The 17,500-nt window shown below is 38.0% G+C and overlaps 1 protein-coding gene across 2 annotated transcripts in view; it reads left to right on the top strand.

Annotated features, from left to right (window-relative positions):
- Positions 1-17,500, top strand: part of LOC125038771 (sortilin-related receptor-like) — a 34,744-nt gene that overhangs the window by 1,493 nt on the left and 15,751 nt on the right. For both annotated transcript variants that reach the window (XM_047632361.1, XM_047632360.1), the window contains exons 2-21: positions 1,988-2,224; positions 2,388-2,549; positions 2,691-2,848; positions 3,319-3,403; positions 4,244-4,381; positions 4,955-5,106; positions 5,280-5,496; positions 6,333-6,518; positions 7,097-7,246; positions 7,440-7,544; positions 7,699-8,114; positions 8,280-8,466; positions 9,431-9,666; positions 11,322-11,397; positions 12,345-12,494; positions 12,624-12,820; positions 13,042-13,120; positions 13,546-13,731; positions 14,275-14,438; positions 14,945-15,057. In XM_047632361.1, the coding sequence (XP_047488317.1) occupies positions 1,988-2,224; positions 2,388-2,549; positions 2,691-2,848; positions 3,319-3,403; positions 4,244-4,381; positions 4,955-5,106; positions 5,280-5,496; positions 6,333-6,518; positions 7,097-7,246; positions 7,440-7,544; positions 7,699-8,114; positions 8,280-8,466; positions 9,431-9,666; positions 11,322-11,397; positions 12,345-12,494; positions 12,624-12,820; positions 13,042-13,120; positions 13,546-13,731; positions 14,275-14,438; positions 14,945-15,057 (3,394 nt within the window). The remainder of the gene's footprint in view (positions 1-1,987; positions 2,225-2,387; positions 2,550-2,690; positions 2,849-3,318; positions 3,404-4,243; positions 4,382-4,954; positions 5,107-5,279; positions 5,497-6,332; positions 6,519-7,096; positions 7,247-7,439; positions 7,545-7,698; positions 8,115-8,279; positions 8,467-9,430; positions 9,667-11,321; positions 11,398-12,344; positions 12,495-12,623; positions 12,821-13,041; positions 13,121-13,545; positions 13,732-14,274; positions 14,439-14,944; positions 15,058-17,500) is intronic.

Raw genomic sequence — 17,500 nt, 5'->3', positions numbered from 1 at the left:
TAATTATACCAATAGGGTTAAGACAAAAAATTGTGTAATATTGACAAATTTGAAAGAGGCAATTCTCAAAGTAAAACATTTGCCCGAGAAGTCGATCAGTAATCACTGCGGCATCCGTGCCTTCGGTGCTTCTGCAAAGGCCAACAAGCTGGCTGTACGACACGGCAAATCCCAGCGTTGGTCTGTGAGCTCTTTCTTGCCACAATATATGCAGTGAAGGCCTCTTTTTGCCTATTTTGTCTTATCCTTTTTTTTTCCCCCTCTCTTTCTCCCTCCCCCCTTTTCTATTTTTTTTTCTTCTCTTTCTCCTTCCCCCCCTTTTCTATTTTTGTCCTCTTCCCCCCCTTTTTTGTCATTTTTCTCTATTTCTTTTGAGTGCTGAAGACACAGAGGCTATAGCAATTACTTGAGTCACTGCTAGTTTATCTTGCCATTATGGGCATTATGGGCTTGCAATTATGGCTTGTCATTATGGGCTTACTACCACTTTCTGCTGATTGATTGCTATAATTACAAGTGTTGTTTGACTTGCATTTTGTAAATTCTTTTTCTATCTCTTCTGGTTTCAATTTTAATAATTTTGTTGTTTTCTGTACAATAATTATTAACAGGAAGTTTGCTATTTTTCATTTGTGTTAATGACGTAAAGGTATCCACAGCAGCTATCAAAAGAGGATGTTTCTTGTACATAGGCCATGCTTAACCAAAACTCACTCATAACTTGCTATATTTAGAAGATCTGCTGTGTCTATACCTGTCGGCTCTCAGGCAAAGGCCAATTTGTATTCTACCCAGACAAAACATCTATCAACACCTTATTAATGCAGGTGATTTATCAGCAAAGATCAAATGAGTCTAAACTCTTTTATAATGGAACACACGACAATATACATGTCTGAAGGTGTTACCCAAGAATGTCAATTTAAAATCTTTTATTAATTGAATGTTAATGTACAACATTGAATATGCACAAATATTTTTATGCTTATGTCATAGATGAATGTTTAAATGAACAAAACCTTTGATAGATGCACATGTGATGAGGAAAGAACATTACCCTGTCCTGAAATATTTTGCGGCAAATAGTCAGATTTTGGCAGCAAGCGGGAAATCGCAGGATCTTTGTGTCCGTTCTCAGGATTCAGGTTGGCATTTGTTTAGGGGAAGGATCTAAGAAGAAAAAACTCTACAGGATTCATTTAGCTGTTTTCCCGTATCCTTTTAAGCAATGGATGTTTTTATTGATATGAGCAGTATTTGCAAAAGAGAAGTCTCATTGACTGATGTGCCCAGTCTATAAATCTGGGAATCCTTATTGACTACTGTATATATGGTATCGGAACTCTGTGTTGCCCCCACCCCAATTGCTTAGTGCACAGGGCATGTCCTTGTATTGTTTAATGGTTAATCCACAACCATGTAGAAGTCCTAACACTTTCTTACTCCATATACTTTGACATAGGTGATGATACAAATCAGAATTTATTGTGCACAGGATACCCATAGTGTACCAGGCCGGAAACATTACACATTGCTTTGCAATTTATGTGGCAGACTTTAGATTTTGTTAAACTGAAGAAGAAAGTTGAAATGCAAAGAAATATGTAAATGTGCCAGGCATTACTTAGATTTGTTTAGGTCACTTTTTCCATTTTCAGTATTAATTTCATATTGAATGATAACACAAGCGAAAAGAAAGAAAGAAGATATGCAGCACATAAATACATACTTGTATAGATATAGATAGATAGAAAGATAGATATAAGTATTTAGGTCTGTCATTACGGTGAAGATTTCTTTGCATAGTAAATTTTTTCTGTCATATTTTTCTTCTTTTTCTTTATGGTTGAAATATATACAGCTTTAAAAGTTTTATTTATATATTTGTTATTATTGTCATGTCTTTTTTTATTTATTAAATGGATATCTTTAAATGTTTTAATTTTGATGAGGATCTCTAACTATCTGACCATCTTTTTCTCTGCAGCATAAATTGGTCAATGACAGTCATCACCAGTTGATCATAAATTGGGCTGGAGAGGGAAGTAAAGTAGTGGTGTGCATGACACGCGACTCAGTCCAGGATGAGTCGTCAACGTCAAATGTATACGTGTCCTACGACTACGGATCGACATTTCAGGACAAGACGAGCAATTTTCGAAACGCTTCTCAAAAGCCAGCCATCATTAACAAGATGTACAAGAATGATAAATTCACCTCAGTGGTAAGCTGGTCTTGAAACGTATTTCATCACATATCTTTTTGGTATATATTATCAGTATAAGTGGTTTGTTTTTGAACTTACAGGTTATGGTATGTTATATTCGTCTTATGTAAGCTAGTATCATAACTTTAGGGTGTTAAATGATTCATTTCCCCCCCTGCAGTTTGTGTTTACGGACATCATCAACAAAATCATCTATGTGACCAGAGACTACTGCCGGAATGTGACGTCTCATGAGGTCTTTTTCACCCCTTCGGAAGTAAGCCATCATCCAGTGAATGCAGAGGTTCTTCTCGTCTATGACATTGAAGATAAAGAACGACGGGTTAGTTGTATTTTTAACTGTTATTGATATTGGATTATTTTTGTCTGTTTTTCTAAACAATTCCTCTAAAGCAATATAGACTACACATTATCTTTTAGAAAAGTAGGATTATTATTTCAAGAAATACTCTCCTTTCACCAGTTGTGGATTAGTGAAGACTTTGGCGCACAATGGAGGGTGATTGGACGGTACGTCAAGACATACTACTGGTCTGAGATGACATCTCCACCCACTCTTTACATTGTGCGTGAGGAACCTACCGGAGAAGCTACAGTCCTGTCTTCGCAGATGCTGTTTAGGTATGATGTTCGCGAGGTGATGACGATTGGTTGCTCTCCACTGTCAGTTCTTGTTGCAAAATATTCCTAAGTTATTCCTTCACTCAACATACATTATGACTTCCATAATCTGTGATAACTTTCTCTTTTAGCAGAGACAGAATTTAAGGTATAGGTTACAAACAGACACCAGAATTGTGATAGTTCACATGTGATCCTATTGCTAAATGATATTCTTGATTCCTTCATTTTAAATGTTTGCAATTTTTCAACATAATCTTTATAATCTGTTATGATTGTACTTCCTCATAGATATCCGTCACCTCAGTAAAACATATCAATAGAGTTATTCTAAACAAAGCAGGTAACTTAACACAGGATACCCCCACCACTAAAAAGCAAACAATTTGTCTGCATCATTATGTAAACTGTGTAATAAGTGGCATTCTTAATAGTAAACCATAAATGTCCCTCTTGTTCTCAAATTTCAGAGAGGGCCTCACACCTAACACAGTCATCAGTCAGGTGGAAGATTTTGAAGTTAAAGATGAGTTTCTCTTTGCCATCAAGAGAGTGGTAAGATATGTCTTCCCTTTTTTTAAATGAACATAGAAAACTGATTGGGAAACAGTAAATAGAGTTTGACTTGTAAATGTTTCTTAATTTTATTGTGTTGAATGAGCTACAGCAGTGGTTCTTTACCTGTAGGGGGGGAGGGGGAGAAGCATCAGTAATTTCCAAGGGGGGCTCAAGCTTTTGGGAAAAAAAAAAAAAAGAATTTCTCTGATTAAATTTATTCTTTTCAGTCAGAGCATTGTCAAATAATCATCAAATAATTCATACTCGGTAAAAAGACTAAGAACATATTTTTAATTAAAAAAAAAAAATCTGGGAGGGAATTTTATTCATAGTTGCAAGGGGGACATGTAGGGGAGGACAAATTTCTAGAGAAAGCATGGTAGCAAAAAGTTTAAGAACTACTGATCTAGAGATACATAAATACAATGTAAATAAAATAAATCAGCACGCACGTGCATGCACATACACACTCACTCACTCAGTCACTCACTCAGTCACTCACTCAGTCACTCACTCAGTCACTCACTCAGTCACTCACTCAGTCACTCACTCAGTCACTCACTCACTCACTCAGTCACTCACTCACTCACTCACTCACTCACTCACTCACTCACTCACTCACTCACTCACTCACTCACTCACTCACTCACTCACACACACACACACACACACACACACACACACACACACACACACACACACACACACACACACACACACACATTATTCATTATGCATTGTACATAAGTGCATACATATAATTTTTTGTTTGTTTCTTAATTTTTCTCTCTGATTTTACAAATTCAAAAACCATTACCTTATATTACCCTTTTTCAGCATCTCTTGGGATCCCGTACCATCAGTACAACGCTTCAGATGTGGATATCTTATCGTGGTGGACCCTTTTTAGCTGCCGAGTTCCCCAATAGCCTTACACACCAGCACTATTACATTGCCGACATCTCGGAAGGACAGGTAAGATTTTGTTTTTCAGAATTCGAGTCTGAAGGATTTCATATCACTCTAAAGATTCGTATTTCGGTTGGTGTATCCTCGTCAGGAAATGGGTTTTGTTTCCGTTTCTTTTTGTCTTTTTCCTATCCTTATTATTCTTCCTTCTCCTGATCCTCTTCCTGTTTGTTTTGTTTTTTTTTTTTTTTCTCTCTCTCTCTCAGCTTTGAGGCTTTCTTTAGTGATTTTCTTACCCTAATGGAAAGGTAATCTTTTAAACTCAATATGTGGTGTGGTGTGTTTAATATTTTGTCTGTTTATTACTATAATGATGTAACTTTGAATAAAAAGAAAGAAAAAAAAAGTCATTCGGTTAGACATTGGTCTCATTTTATAGGGAAATTTTTTATACCATTGAGAATATTTTCTATTGTTTGTAATAAATGAAATTTTCAAGCACTGGAGAAGCTCATACTGTTGACTTATAAAGTTAAAAGAAAAGTACAAAGAACTGAGTATGCAACTTGACCATAATAGGCTATGGGAGACATCTTTGATTGACACTATTTTTGTGAAATAACTTATCTTGTCTTTCAGATAATGGTATGTGTGGCTCATGATGAGATTCTGTCAAACTTGTATGTCTCATCAGTGCCAAGATCTTCCAACCACCAAGTCAACTTCTCGCTCTCTTTGGAACGGATCTTGTACTTCAACCCTTCGACCAACTGGGTTGACACATGGCTCAGGTATTTATACTTGCTACAATGAATATGGAAAAATAAGTTGAAGTGTGTGTGTGTTTTTTTTCTTTAAGTATCTTTTTTTCTTTTGCTGTCTCTCTGCCTCTTTTGATTTTAATAGTGTATATCTCCCACATCTGGCTATATGCAAGAGATAACATCACTCTTTCTGTTTGCAGTGAAGTGGCATCAGAAACATTTGCTGACTTGCATCCAGTGGAGGGCATACGTGGAGTGTTCATTGCCTCACAACTTGTGTCAGACTTCAGCAAAATCCCAAGCAGACTCCGTCCAGAGCACTTGTCGTCTCTCATCACATTCAATCAGGGTGCCCAGTGGAAGCCTTTGCAACCTCCACAAAAGGATGCATATGGCAATACAATCAACTGTAAAAGGGTAAGTTAAGAATGTAGCCAAAGGAAGGCGCCCTAAATGCAGTGCTGCAGTTTAAAAAGCTTCATGACTGTTGTCACTGCCGTCCAGTTTATTTACTTATTAATTGATTTATATTTATTATTTTTGTATTTATTTATTTTTAACTTTAACCCAATGGCGACGGGTCACGGCTATCGCCGTCATAACAATACGCACGATGTGCGGCTTGCGGCTGTCCGCAGCGGCGCCGCGCCAAAACGCCCCGAGGCAATGATTCGGCTTGATGGACCAATATCACGCGCTCAGAGTCGGCGCGCTGCCGCCGTTCGCCAGAGCGTAGAGTTTTTTTTAATTTGCTATACCCGGCGCCATTGGGTTAAAATTATTTGAGGAGAATATATGTGGGAATAAAAGCTGGTCTTTAATACTAGAAAGATATAACCATTCTGGACACTAAGTGATACCTTTGGTGTTTCAAATACTGTTAGCAGTGCCATATTTAACATAATGATAAAAACTAAATTTCTTAAGATTTTGTAGCTTCATAATTATAACTTGTTCTTACTAAGGAAAAGTTATAGGCAACAACATTACTGGGCCTACTTAAGCTCCCGTAGAATGTTTATTTAACTTCCCTAAATAAATGCTAATCAGTACAGATTATGCGATATACTATCAAGCTCAAACGTTGCAGGAAATGTATAATCAAACAATTATCTTTTTATGGATTGTGATTGAAACAATTATCCTTTAATAAATGTAGATAAATCATGCTATCATCATTAATCTCTTTTCCATTTCATATGACCTGAGCACTCTAAATTGCAATGAATTATACCAAGACTTTGAAATTCCAGGAAAGTAGCTGTTCCTTGCACGTAAGTCAGGAGCTGAGTCACCTCTACCCATCGGCTCATGACTTGCCAGTACTCAGTAAGAAGAGCGCACCAGGTCTTATAATTGCTACAGGTACGATTGGAGCTTCACTGAAGGGGCACCCAGCACTTTACCTGTCATCAGATGCTGGTATCAATTGGGTTGAGGTAAGAAAATCATAACTATGTTGTTGTGATAGAGTGCACATACATGTCAAGCCCTCAGTCAGTAATTACATTGACTGTATGGTCTCTTGGTGATTGCCAGAAATTCTTTTGAACTCCATGTATTTTTGGGCATTCTTCGTAAATTGCTCTATATAGCTATGATTCATGACTTTCATCACATGTTGATATTAGTATATTTTAAGGCAGAGATTCCCAAAACTGGAGTATGCAAAAGGATCTCCAGGGGACCTGCAATTTAAGACAGTATATAGTTTTAACGTCATGTGTCTTTTTGTAATTAGTTTATTCATCAAGTATTCACCAGTTTATAAGAATAAATAATGTCAGTAATTCCAAATCTTGTATATTAGTTAGTGTCCTTTTAATAGGTTAGACAGGAATACTAATTTACAAGAGGTATGCACTTGGTAATGCAAAGCCTCAATAGCTACATGATTTAAAGGTTATTTTCCATAAATTTCCCTCCAGCTGTAGTACGGATATTCACCAAAAGTTGCTTTTTGCCCATATTACAGGACCTTAACAATTAGTTATATTAATGACTCCTTGAATTTCAGGTTTTGAAAGGCAATTACCTCTATACATTTGGTGATCATGGAGGAGTCATTGTGGCCGTGCAGATGTACAAGGCTGGAGGCGAGACCAATGAGCTGAATTATTCAACTGATGATGGCGAGACGTGGCAGACCCATCAGTTCTTCAAAGAGGTTGGGTTTGGGACCTTTGGCTTGGTTTATATTGTTATGTATTACATGATATCAGTACTGTCATCTTCAGAAAAAGATCATGATTGTCATATTAGCTTTGTATGTCAGTTGGTAGTACTGACATATTTCTGGCAATATATGTACATTATAGGAAAATTAATGGTCCATAATCACATGATTGAATTGTTTCCAGAAATTACGTATATTTGCACTCCTGACTGAACCTGGGGAGAACACAACCATATTTACACTCTTTGGTTCAAGAGTAGAGCATGAACACCAGTGGATCATTATCAAGGTTAATACTCTTTTAAATTGAATGTATTTTTGTGATAGTTAATTGGTTTCTTTATTTGTAATTTTTTTCACTATTTAAAGCTGACTTGTATTGAGAATTTAGGGGATTAAGATGTCTCACTACTGATGCTATACCTGGTAAATGTTTTTCACAGGTGGATATGGCACCGGTGTTCAGGTACTCGTGCAAACCAGAAGACTACAAAACATGGTCGCCCTCGGATGGTCGAAGTGGAAGGCTTTGTCTCCTTGGAAGGAAGGAGGTATACGAGCGAAGAATCGGCCACTCAAATTGCTACAATGGCCAGAATTATGACAGGCCAATTTCAGTGGAGAACTGTCCTTGCAACCGAGAAGATTTTGAATGTGATTACGGCTACAAGGATAATATGGGAACTCAGATATGCATTGTGGACAGCAATTTCAATTTTGACCCCCAAGCAGTCCCTCTCAGCTGCAAGCCGGGAGAGTTCTATAATAGGACAAAAGGCTATCGTAAAATTCCTGGCGATACATGTGAAGGTGGTCGAGACTACATGTACCTTCCAACCATCACTGCCTGCCCTGTGTCGTAAGTTATTTGTTGACTTTCACATGCTTTGTGCATTTCATTAGAGTAAAAGTGTTAGTTATTAATGTTATTATTATTATTATTATTATTTAATTGGAGTGATAGTGTTGAATAATGAAATAAGTTGGGATTTCATAGGTGGCATTTTGTGTATTTTTGTTACAGGAAAGAGCAGGAATTTTTGTTAGTGTCAGCACGGCAGGAAATTCTGCGGTACAACTTGGTAGATCCTGGTGCTGGTCTTCGTCCTCTGCCGATACCAAATTTGAAGATGGTCATTGCCTTAGATTTTGACATGAAGAATAATTGCATCTATTGGTCAGACATCAATAAAGATAACCTGGGTATTAAGGTGAGCATTACTTATTTGTCATCTGGGAGGGAAGGAAGTATAAAAAAGAATTAATACTCATTAATACAGTAGCTAGAACATTGATATGCAAATTTCCATTGAGAGCTTTCCTTTATTTTATGGTTGTGTATTGATACCCGATTTTGTCATCGTTTCTCAGAATCTGCTCTCAGTATGATGTATTTGATTACATCCTTATATGTTTTCTATCTTATATACCATTTCCTGTTTTACTTTCACTCTTTTGGATTCACAAAGATCTGTTCTAATAGATCAAACATTTTGATTTTCTTTCGATCTTTTGTATTCTGTTTCTTTTTCACTTTTTTCCATTTTTGTGCTAATATAGAGATGTCTGTTTTTTGTTTTTTGTTTTTAGGTTTACCATACATGTATTTGATGAAGATATTTTCATATGGATTACCTCTGTCATTTAACCCAATGCCGACGGGCATGACGTGTATGTACGTGCTATGCCCACTGTGAGTACTTGTTTGATGCTGGTCTCGTCCGTTTACCCTTTTCTTTGATTTACGAAAATATTTTACGTTATCTTATGTTACAAATGTTTATAATATTATAGTAATTATAATGTTTATAATAAAAATACCACCATTGCTATTCATAGCACTAGTAAAATAAATTTTCCCATCAATTCAAATCGGGTAAAGTCACAAGGTCTAGTAATTGACTCTTTTGTGGCTAAGCACTAGCAGAGCTATCTATATGCAGAGACATTTTTAAAAGAATATAGAAAATGAGCACAGCATTTCCCCCTTTTTTTTTTTTTTTCCCCTGTCGGCATTGGGTTAGGTATGATTTAGCTTTCTTGTGTTTTATAGTATGGGAAAGGGGAAGACCAGAAAATTTTTATTGGGGATTAATGTATGTAAGATAGGTAGGTTCAGATTACTCTTTATCAGTATGATTATCTCAAAGCACTGACTAAATGACTGGTTTCTAGCGGTTGTGCTTTGATGGACACTCCGATGTTGAAGTCCTCGTTGACACGGACCTGCAGAGCGTGGAGGGACTTTCTTTCGATTGGATTTCAAATAACCTCTACTTTGTCGATGGAGAGCTCAAGTCTGTAGAGGTCATAAGGACCAACATCCACAACTACGGAAGGATGAGGAGGTCGTTGCTGACAGACAAAGACCTAGATAATCCGAGGGGCATTGCGGTTCATCCTCTCCGAGGGTTTGTATTCTGGCTTTATACTGTGTACATGGATGTGTGGAGGAAGAGAGGGAGAGGGAGGGAGGGAGGGAGGGAGGGAGGGAGGGAGGGAGGGAGGGAGGGAGGGAGGGAGGGAGGGAGGGAGGGAGGGAGGGAGGGAGGGAGGGAGGGAGGGAGGGAGGGAGGGAGGGAGGGAAGGAAGGAGGGAGGGAGGGAAGGAGGGAAGGAGGGAAGGAGGGAAGGAGGGAAGGAGTGAGTGAGTGAGTGAGTGAGTGAGTGAGTGAGTGAGTGAGTGAGTGAGTGAGTGAGGGGGAGAGGGGGAAGGAGGGAGAGGGGGAAGGAGGGAGAGGGGGAAGGAGGGAGAGGGGGAAGGAGGGAGAGGGGGAAGGAGGGAGAGGGGGAAGGAGGGAGAGAGTTAAAGAGAGAGAGAGTGAGAGTGAGAGAGAGGGAAAGGGAAAGGGAGAGGAAGAGGGTGAGAGAGGGAGTGGATGTAAGAGAGGGAGAGGGTGAGAGATGGAGAGAGGGAGAGGGTGAGAGAAGGAGAGAGGGAGAGAGGGAGAGGGTGAGAGAAGGAAAGAGGAAGAGGGTGAGAGAAGGAGAGAGGAAGAGGGTGAGAGAAGGAGAGAGGGAGAGAGGGAGAGAGGGAGAGGGGGAGAGGGAGAGACGGAGAGGGAGAGGGTGAGAGAGGGAGAGGGAGAGGGTAAGAGAGGGAGAGGGAGAGGGTAAGAGAGGGAGAGGGAGAGGGTAAGAGAGTGAGAGAGAATGGGTGAGAGAGTGAGAGGGAGAGGGTGAGAGAGTGAGAGGGAGAGGGTGAGAGAGTGAGAGTGAGAGGGATAGGGATAGGGTGAGAGAGTGAGAGTGAGAGGGAGAGGGTGAGAGAGTGAGAGTGAGAGGGAGAGGGTGAGAGAGTGATAAAAGGAGAGAGTGAGAGAGTGAGAGGGAGAGGGTGAGAGAGTGATAGAAGGAGAGAGTGAGAGGGAGAGGGTGAGAAAAGGAGAGAGTGAGACGGTGAGAGGAGAAAGGGAGAGGGTGAGAGAGGGAGAAGGAGAAGGAGAAGGAGAAGGAGAAGGAGAAGGAGAAGGAGAAGGAGAAGGAGAAGGAGAAGGAGGGAGAAGGAGAAGGAGAAGGAGAAGGAGAAGGAGAAGGAGAAGGAGAAGGAGAAGGAGAAGGAGAAGGAGAAGGAGAAGGAGAAGGAGAAGGAGAAGGAGAAGAAGAAGAGAAGGAGAAGGAGAAGGAGAAGGAGAAGGAGAAGGAGAAGGAGAAGGAGAAGGAGAAGGAGAAGGAGAAGGAGAAGGAGAAGGAGAAGGAGAAGGAGAAGGAGAAGGAGAAGGAGAAGGAGAAGGAGAGGGAGAGGAGAAGGAGAAGGAGAAGGAGAAGGAGAAGGAGAAGGAGAAGGAGAAGGAGAAGGAGAAGGAGAAGGAGAAGGAGAGGGAGAGGGAGAGGGAGAGGGAGAGGGAGAGGGAGAGGGAGAGGGAGAGGGAGAGGGAGAGGGAGAGGGAGAGGGAGAGGGAGAGGGAGAAGGAGGGAGAGAGAGAGAGAGAGCTCATGAAACAGTCATATATTGATATGGTAATTATTTTTTTTTTTTTCTAATTTTTTTTTCTATTTTTTTTTCAATCACACATGAATAGATTCTTGCTGACAGTTGTGTTTATGACTCACTTCTTTATTTTCAGGTATTTGTACATTACCGATTGGTCTGAAACAAACCCTAAAGTCGCAAGAACATACTTGGACGGCACAAATTGGAAGGTTAGTACTTTGATGTCTAAATGCTTACATTATTCTATATGTATTCAAAGTGCAATTATGATATTCACTTCATTTCAATTGTCTTTCAGTTTATACTCTAGGACTGCCAGTTGTCCCTTGAGTAATTTCTCTCTCTCTCTCTCTCACTCTCTCACTCTCTCTCTCTCTCTCTCTCTCTCTCTCTCTCTCTCTCTCTCTCTCTCTCTCTCTCTCTCTCTCTCTCTCTCTCTCTCTCTCTCTCTTTCTCTCTCTCTTTATAATTTTTATTATCATTATCATTATGTTTTTTGTTGTTGTTATTCTTCTCATTATTATTGTTATTATTATTTTTTTAAATTATTATTATTATTATTATTATTATTATTATTATTATTATTATTATTATTACTAATACTACTATTATTACTATTATTATTACTATTATTTATATCATTATTATTATCATTGTTATTGTTATTATTACTATCATTATCATTATTGTTATTATTATTATAACTGTCATTAGTATTATTATTACTATTATTATCATTATTATTATTATTATTATTATTATTATTATTATTATTATTATTATTATTATTATTATTATTATAACTATTACTATTACTATTACTATGACTATGACTATGACTATGACTATGACTATGACTATGACTATGACTATGACTATGACTATGACTATGACTATGACTATGACTATGACTATTACTATTACTATTACTATTACTATTACTATTACTATTACTATTATTATAATTATAATTATTATTATTGTTATCATTGTTATTGTTGTTGCTGCTGCTGCTGTTAATGTTAATATGACTGATCATATATTTTCTATTATGTATATTTATTTATGTATCCTTAATAATTTTATAATTCTGTTTAGGTATATCTCTTTTGAGAGATTTATGCATATCTTGGGTTTACCACATACTTAATTTCAGGTTCTCTTTGATCACACGGTTGTCGGTTGGCCCAATGGCATCACAATAGACTTCCAGACGGAAAGCATCTTCTTTGCCGATGCCAAGCTAGATTACATAGCCTCTGCTGACTTAGACGGAAAGGGCATGAGGAAAATAATTTCTGATAGTGTAAGTGCCTTGACTTTATAGGCTCAGTAGAGACAAGAATTTGCAGTTCATAAAGTATGTATGAGTATAATACTGTTTGCTTTATGATAACTGTGTGATAATTTCCCCTTCATCATTCTCTTTGCTCAGGACAAGGTTATTCAGCCATTCGCTGTTGGCGTGTACAAGTCGCTCCTCTTCTGGGATGATTGGCAGGTGCACCAGGTTCTGCAGGCCGACAAAAATTTCGGCTGGGGCATTTCCACGGTCGGCAACATGAGCCGGAGTGGGCTGGTTGACCTCAAAGTGTTTGGCCATTGGTCGCAACAGGGGTCTAATGCTTGCACGTAAGTGTATTGTGTTAATGCCAAGGTCCAAGTGCAATATCGGGATTATGGTGTATAGGCAGTGATTGTGAATAGGGTGATTTTATTTAGCTGAGAGTGTAATAGGTTTGACCCTTTTTCAGAGTTTTTTTTTTTTTATGGAATGGGTTGAAGATCTTATTTATAGTTTTTATATTATCAAAGATTTATATATCTATGTAGAATTTTTTTTTCTTTTTCAGAAATAACACGCAGTGCCCATACCTCTGCATGGGTCGTCCAAATAACGAGTTTGCTTGCTTGTGTCCTCAAGGCATGAAGGTATGTTTTAGAGTTATGTAGTTTGTAAACAATATATGGATATTAACCCCTTCCCGACAGGGTCACGTCTCTAGATGTTATAACAAACCGCTCGAAATGTGGCGCTCCGAGGCGGTGATTTGGCTTGATGTTTTTTTTTTTTAGTTTTCTACACCCGTCTCCAAGGGGTTAAAATCTTTAATTAAGAGATTTTAAATTATTAGATTAATATTTTAACCAGTCTATGTAACATGCAACATTTCTTGTAAAATGATCAGAACAATTTTTCAGATTCCTTGTGCATTTATATCTTTTCTCAAATAAAGGTAAATTTATTTACTAAAATGTCCATTATTATCATAAGATGTACATCACAAAGTTGTCAGATTTCGTAATTATGCATTTGTTTATGGCTGACATCACTTTTTTTTGTCCAAACATAACAGATCACCCGAAATGGATTAATCGAGACATGTTCTTGTCCTGATGGCTCGCCCATTTTGAGTGACGGTACCTGCAAGGCGGAGGAGAACACCTGCCCACACAACTTCTTCAAGTGCAACTCAGGCAGGTGCATTCCGAAGCAGTGGGTGTGCGACTCCGACAACGACTGTGGCGACAACTCGGATGAGGTGAGTTGCTGTTTGCTGTTGATGTTGATACTGAAAAATGGATTAGTTTTTATTTTATTTGTTTATCATTAAGTACATTTTTTGTGATTTTTTTTTTTTTTTTTCTAGTGTTGTAAAAGTGAAGGGATTAATTGATAGATAGATTTTTTTTTTTTTTTTCGTTCTTTCTTTTCTTCCTCAGTTTTAGTGGAATTTCACAGGAATGTTAGTAATGATAGGAAAAGGAGGTGAGTGGGAGAGGAGAGATAGGAGATAGGAAGGTGAAAAGAAGAAAGAGATTGAAATTGATAGAATGCTGTGTGAAGGAAGTTGGGAAGAAAAGAAGTACATATAGGGTTAAAAGGGATCTAAAGAGAGGAATCGTTTAAAGATTTATCTGAAGAGAGGAAGTGATGGACGGTGAAAGGATTAAGCAAAAAAACAAAACAAAAACATAGATGCAGATAGTAGGAGGATTTTGCAAGAAAATTTTATAAAAGCAGTTAGGAAAGATGTGTAAGAAATATGAAAAGAAACATTTCTCTTTCTTATACCATGATACAGGATGGGAAGGAATGTGGCCACAAATCATGTGAACCACCATCCTGGCAGTGCAAAAACGGCCAGTGTATCGCACAGAGCTGGCGCTGTGACTTTGACAACGACTGTGGTGACCTCTCAGACGAGGATGGTTGCCAGTATGCGGAATGCCCGGAGAGCACTTTCAAGTAAGAAATATAGGAAATTTAAGTGACTTGGTTACCTTTGTCCTCTCCTCAAATCTTCCTTGCATTTTTTCTTTTCATTCTTCCATTTTGTTTTTATTTTTCATCTCTTCCAGTCTGCTGAATGTAGTAGGTTTACCATTAGTCAAGGTTGTACTAATTGAACTCTAGTCCTCATTGTTTTTGTGTCTTTTTTGTGGGGGGAGCTGACTGACATAGGTTTAAACATTCTGATAGTGATTCTCAGGGAAAGAATAGTTCCCTCTGAGGCAAAGTCTACATAAAAGTGACTCCTTTGTTGTGGTTTGATGCATTAACAAATTCTGAAACTTGACATTTTGAAGAGTCGTTCACTTAGAAGGGGGCAGTAGGGAAAGTGACTTACAAAGTACTGTTACTGTTTAGCAAATATGAATCTCTTTTCTTATAATAATTTTGAAATAATTTTAAATCGAAAGAGAAAGATCTTATGATGCCTAGATTTATTGAATTATCTTAAACTTTTGCAGGTGTGCAAATGGCCGGTGCATTGAGCCCCACTGGAGATGCGACATGGAAAACGATTGCCGTGACGGTTCAGATGAAGTGAACTGCACCTCGTCAGCAAAGCCAGGATGCAGAGGTGTGATGATATGACATTTATTAGCAGGCTGTGTGCACAATGACTTCTCTGTAGTTGTGAGAATATATTTCATCTTACAAGCTAGTATACATTTTAGAAATCTGAAATGTAGAAACTCCTTTGGTGAAGATGATAATATGATTGTTATCTAACCTTCTTTCCCTTAGGAAGAATCATTGACAGAAACAACACTGAAGGTGCGGTTTTAGCATGTAATTTCAGGCACATATTATAGTTGTTTGGCCTCTCGGCAAGTTCTTTTCAGCCATGCTTGACTGCAACATACTAACCCCATTCCTTGTATTGGAAATCAGCGAGCAGTCAGAATGGTTTGCACCGTGTCGACTGAAAGAAGACACTCGTAGTATCACATATAGCGCACAATACTGTTATACTTGCTGTGTGTTCTCATGGCGAGATCATTATTTATTTTCACACGTGTAAGAAAAGCATCACCCTCTTACATCATCTTCTTCATTAACTCAAAGGTTTAGATTACAGATGGTGTTAGAAAGGAAGACCTTTTCCTTGGAAATGAACTGTCTATACGTATTGTTTATTGTCGAGTAATAGCCAGGTAAAATAGCTTTTGTGCTGAAGGAATAAATACAGGACGTGTATATGCTGCTCTTCCTGCATTTTTAAATTTAAAATTTTTTAAGAATCTTTTTGTTCTATTTTATAGTGCTCTTTCTTCCCTAACCATCATAGAACGAATTGGGAATTCAAGGAATAATGAAGAGACAATTTGTTTTGAATTGATCAGGACTTCAGTATTTTGTTTCATTTGTCAGAACAATTTAGTGTAACCTACACCTAAAAGTGTATCCCAAAAAAATATTGATAGAATTTAATGTCATATTTATTTCTTTTTCTTTTAACTACTTATTTGATTACAAAATTAGTAAGATTTCAGCTTCGATTAAGATGGTTGATTTTTTTATTTAGCTTATTTAGGTATTATTTGTTAGAAACTCCTAATATTAAGAAGATATAGCTTTCCTTTGCCTATTTCCTTTTTCTGTTTTTTAAATTTTGGAGGGCAGTTTGATGGAACAAAATTCATGTCTTGACAAGAAATTTTTGTTTTCAGTCTTGGGAAGACGTTCCTCCATATTCTATGTGGGTCCAATATTTTGTTTTTCTACTTGTCTTGCAGATTATTGATATTACTGTTCAAGACTTGGGACTGTTAAACCAGAAAGTCAGCTGATTGATTAACCTGTCAGCAAAAGTTATGAACTCTGTAGATTTTCTTGGAGATGCTGGTTTCTGTGACTAGGACCATCTCTGTGTCTTCATGTCCTTGGATGTTGCAGGTCTTACTATAAGGCAGTCGATGCAGTAAGCCTATGCCCTAGAGTTTCAAGCCTATGCCCTAGAGTTTCATCTTCATGCTTTCTGTACCAGGTCCTTCTGTTAGATCATGGCAGTACCATCAGTGTCCAACCAAACTGGCCATCAGGATTGTGTCTAGACAGGGACCTAGCAAGTCATAACTTGAGCAGATTGATCAAAGCTGTCGTGGGGAAGTCAAATGGATGGGGCCTAAACCTGGTGAGCTGGCTAACCAAGAGGTACCTATGCGATTGACAACACAGGGTGGGGGCTGCAGTGCGTCTTCCTGGGCACTAACCCTGCTCATTAATTGATCAGTAGTCGTAATAAAAGGGTTTTCAGCTGTCTGTTGAAAGGCAGTGTTTTTTTAATTTCAGGGTTGATGAAATGGGTTGTTTGACTAAACATGTTTTCATAACCAACATTTTTTTTTATCAAGTACCCTGTGACACATAGCATATTTTGAGAAAGATAATCTATATACATAGCAGCTTGAAGACACACGGCATCAACTGTTCTTACTCCCCTGTACCACTATGAGATAGCAACTTCATTTAGGATTGCTGTGTTTAGGTGATTAGTACATAAAGAGTGATTAAGAGACTTTTGAGAGCATGAAGATAATTACACAAATGGTTCTAAACACATTCCCAAGCTCACAGTTTTGCAATGAAACCTATTGCATACATTGTATATACATAAACTGCAAATTGCAACTCAAGGATGGAAGTTTAGCATGCGAGATGGAAGGCATTGTTTATATATTTCTGGGGAATGTACAAATGAAAAGGAAATCACTTGCATTTTTCTCAAAAACCTATGCACATAATATGCAATGTATGGTTTTAGATAAAAGAATTATGGTAAGTAGTTTGATTTCACACATTAGCATCTCTTGATAATTGAGACATTCAGGGCTAGGGTCCCAAACATGGTGATAGTTTGGAATGTTGAAATTACCAGTTTCAAAATAAAGAAATGACATCTGTGCATATGTGTCCCTCAACCCTACACATTAACACAAACATACACCTAAGCATACACATAGATTCTGTACACACACACACACACACTTGCACTCACACTCACACTCACACTCACACGC

This window comes from Penaeus chinensis, chromosome 25, assembly GCF_019202785.1.
Source record: "Penaeus chinensis breed Huanghai No. 1 chromosome 25, ASM1920278v2, whole genome shotgun sequence".
NCBI lineage: Eukaryota > Metazoa > Arthropoda > Malacostraca > Decapoda > Penaeidae > Penaeus > Penaeus chinensis.
The sequence above is the reverse complement of the archived record's forward strand: the minus strand, read 5'-3'. Positions and strand labels throughout refer to the sequence as shown.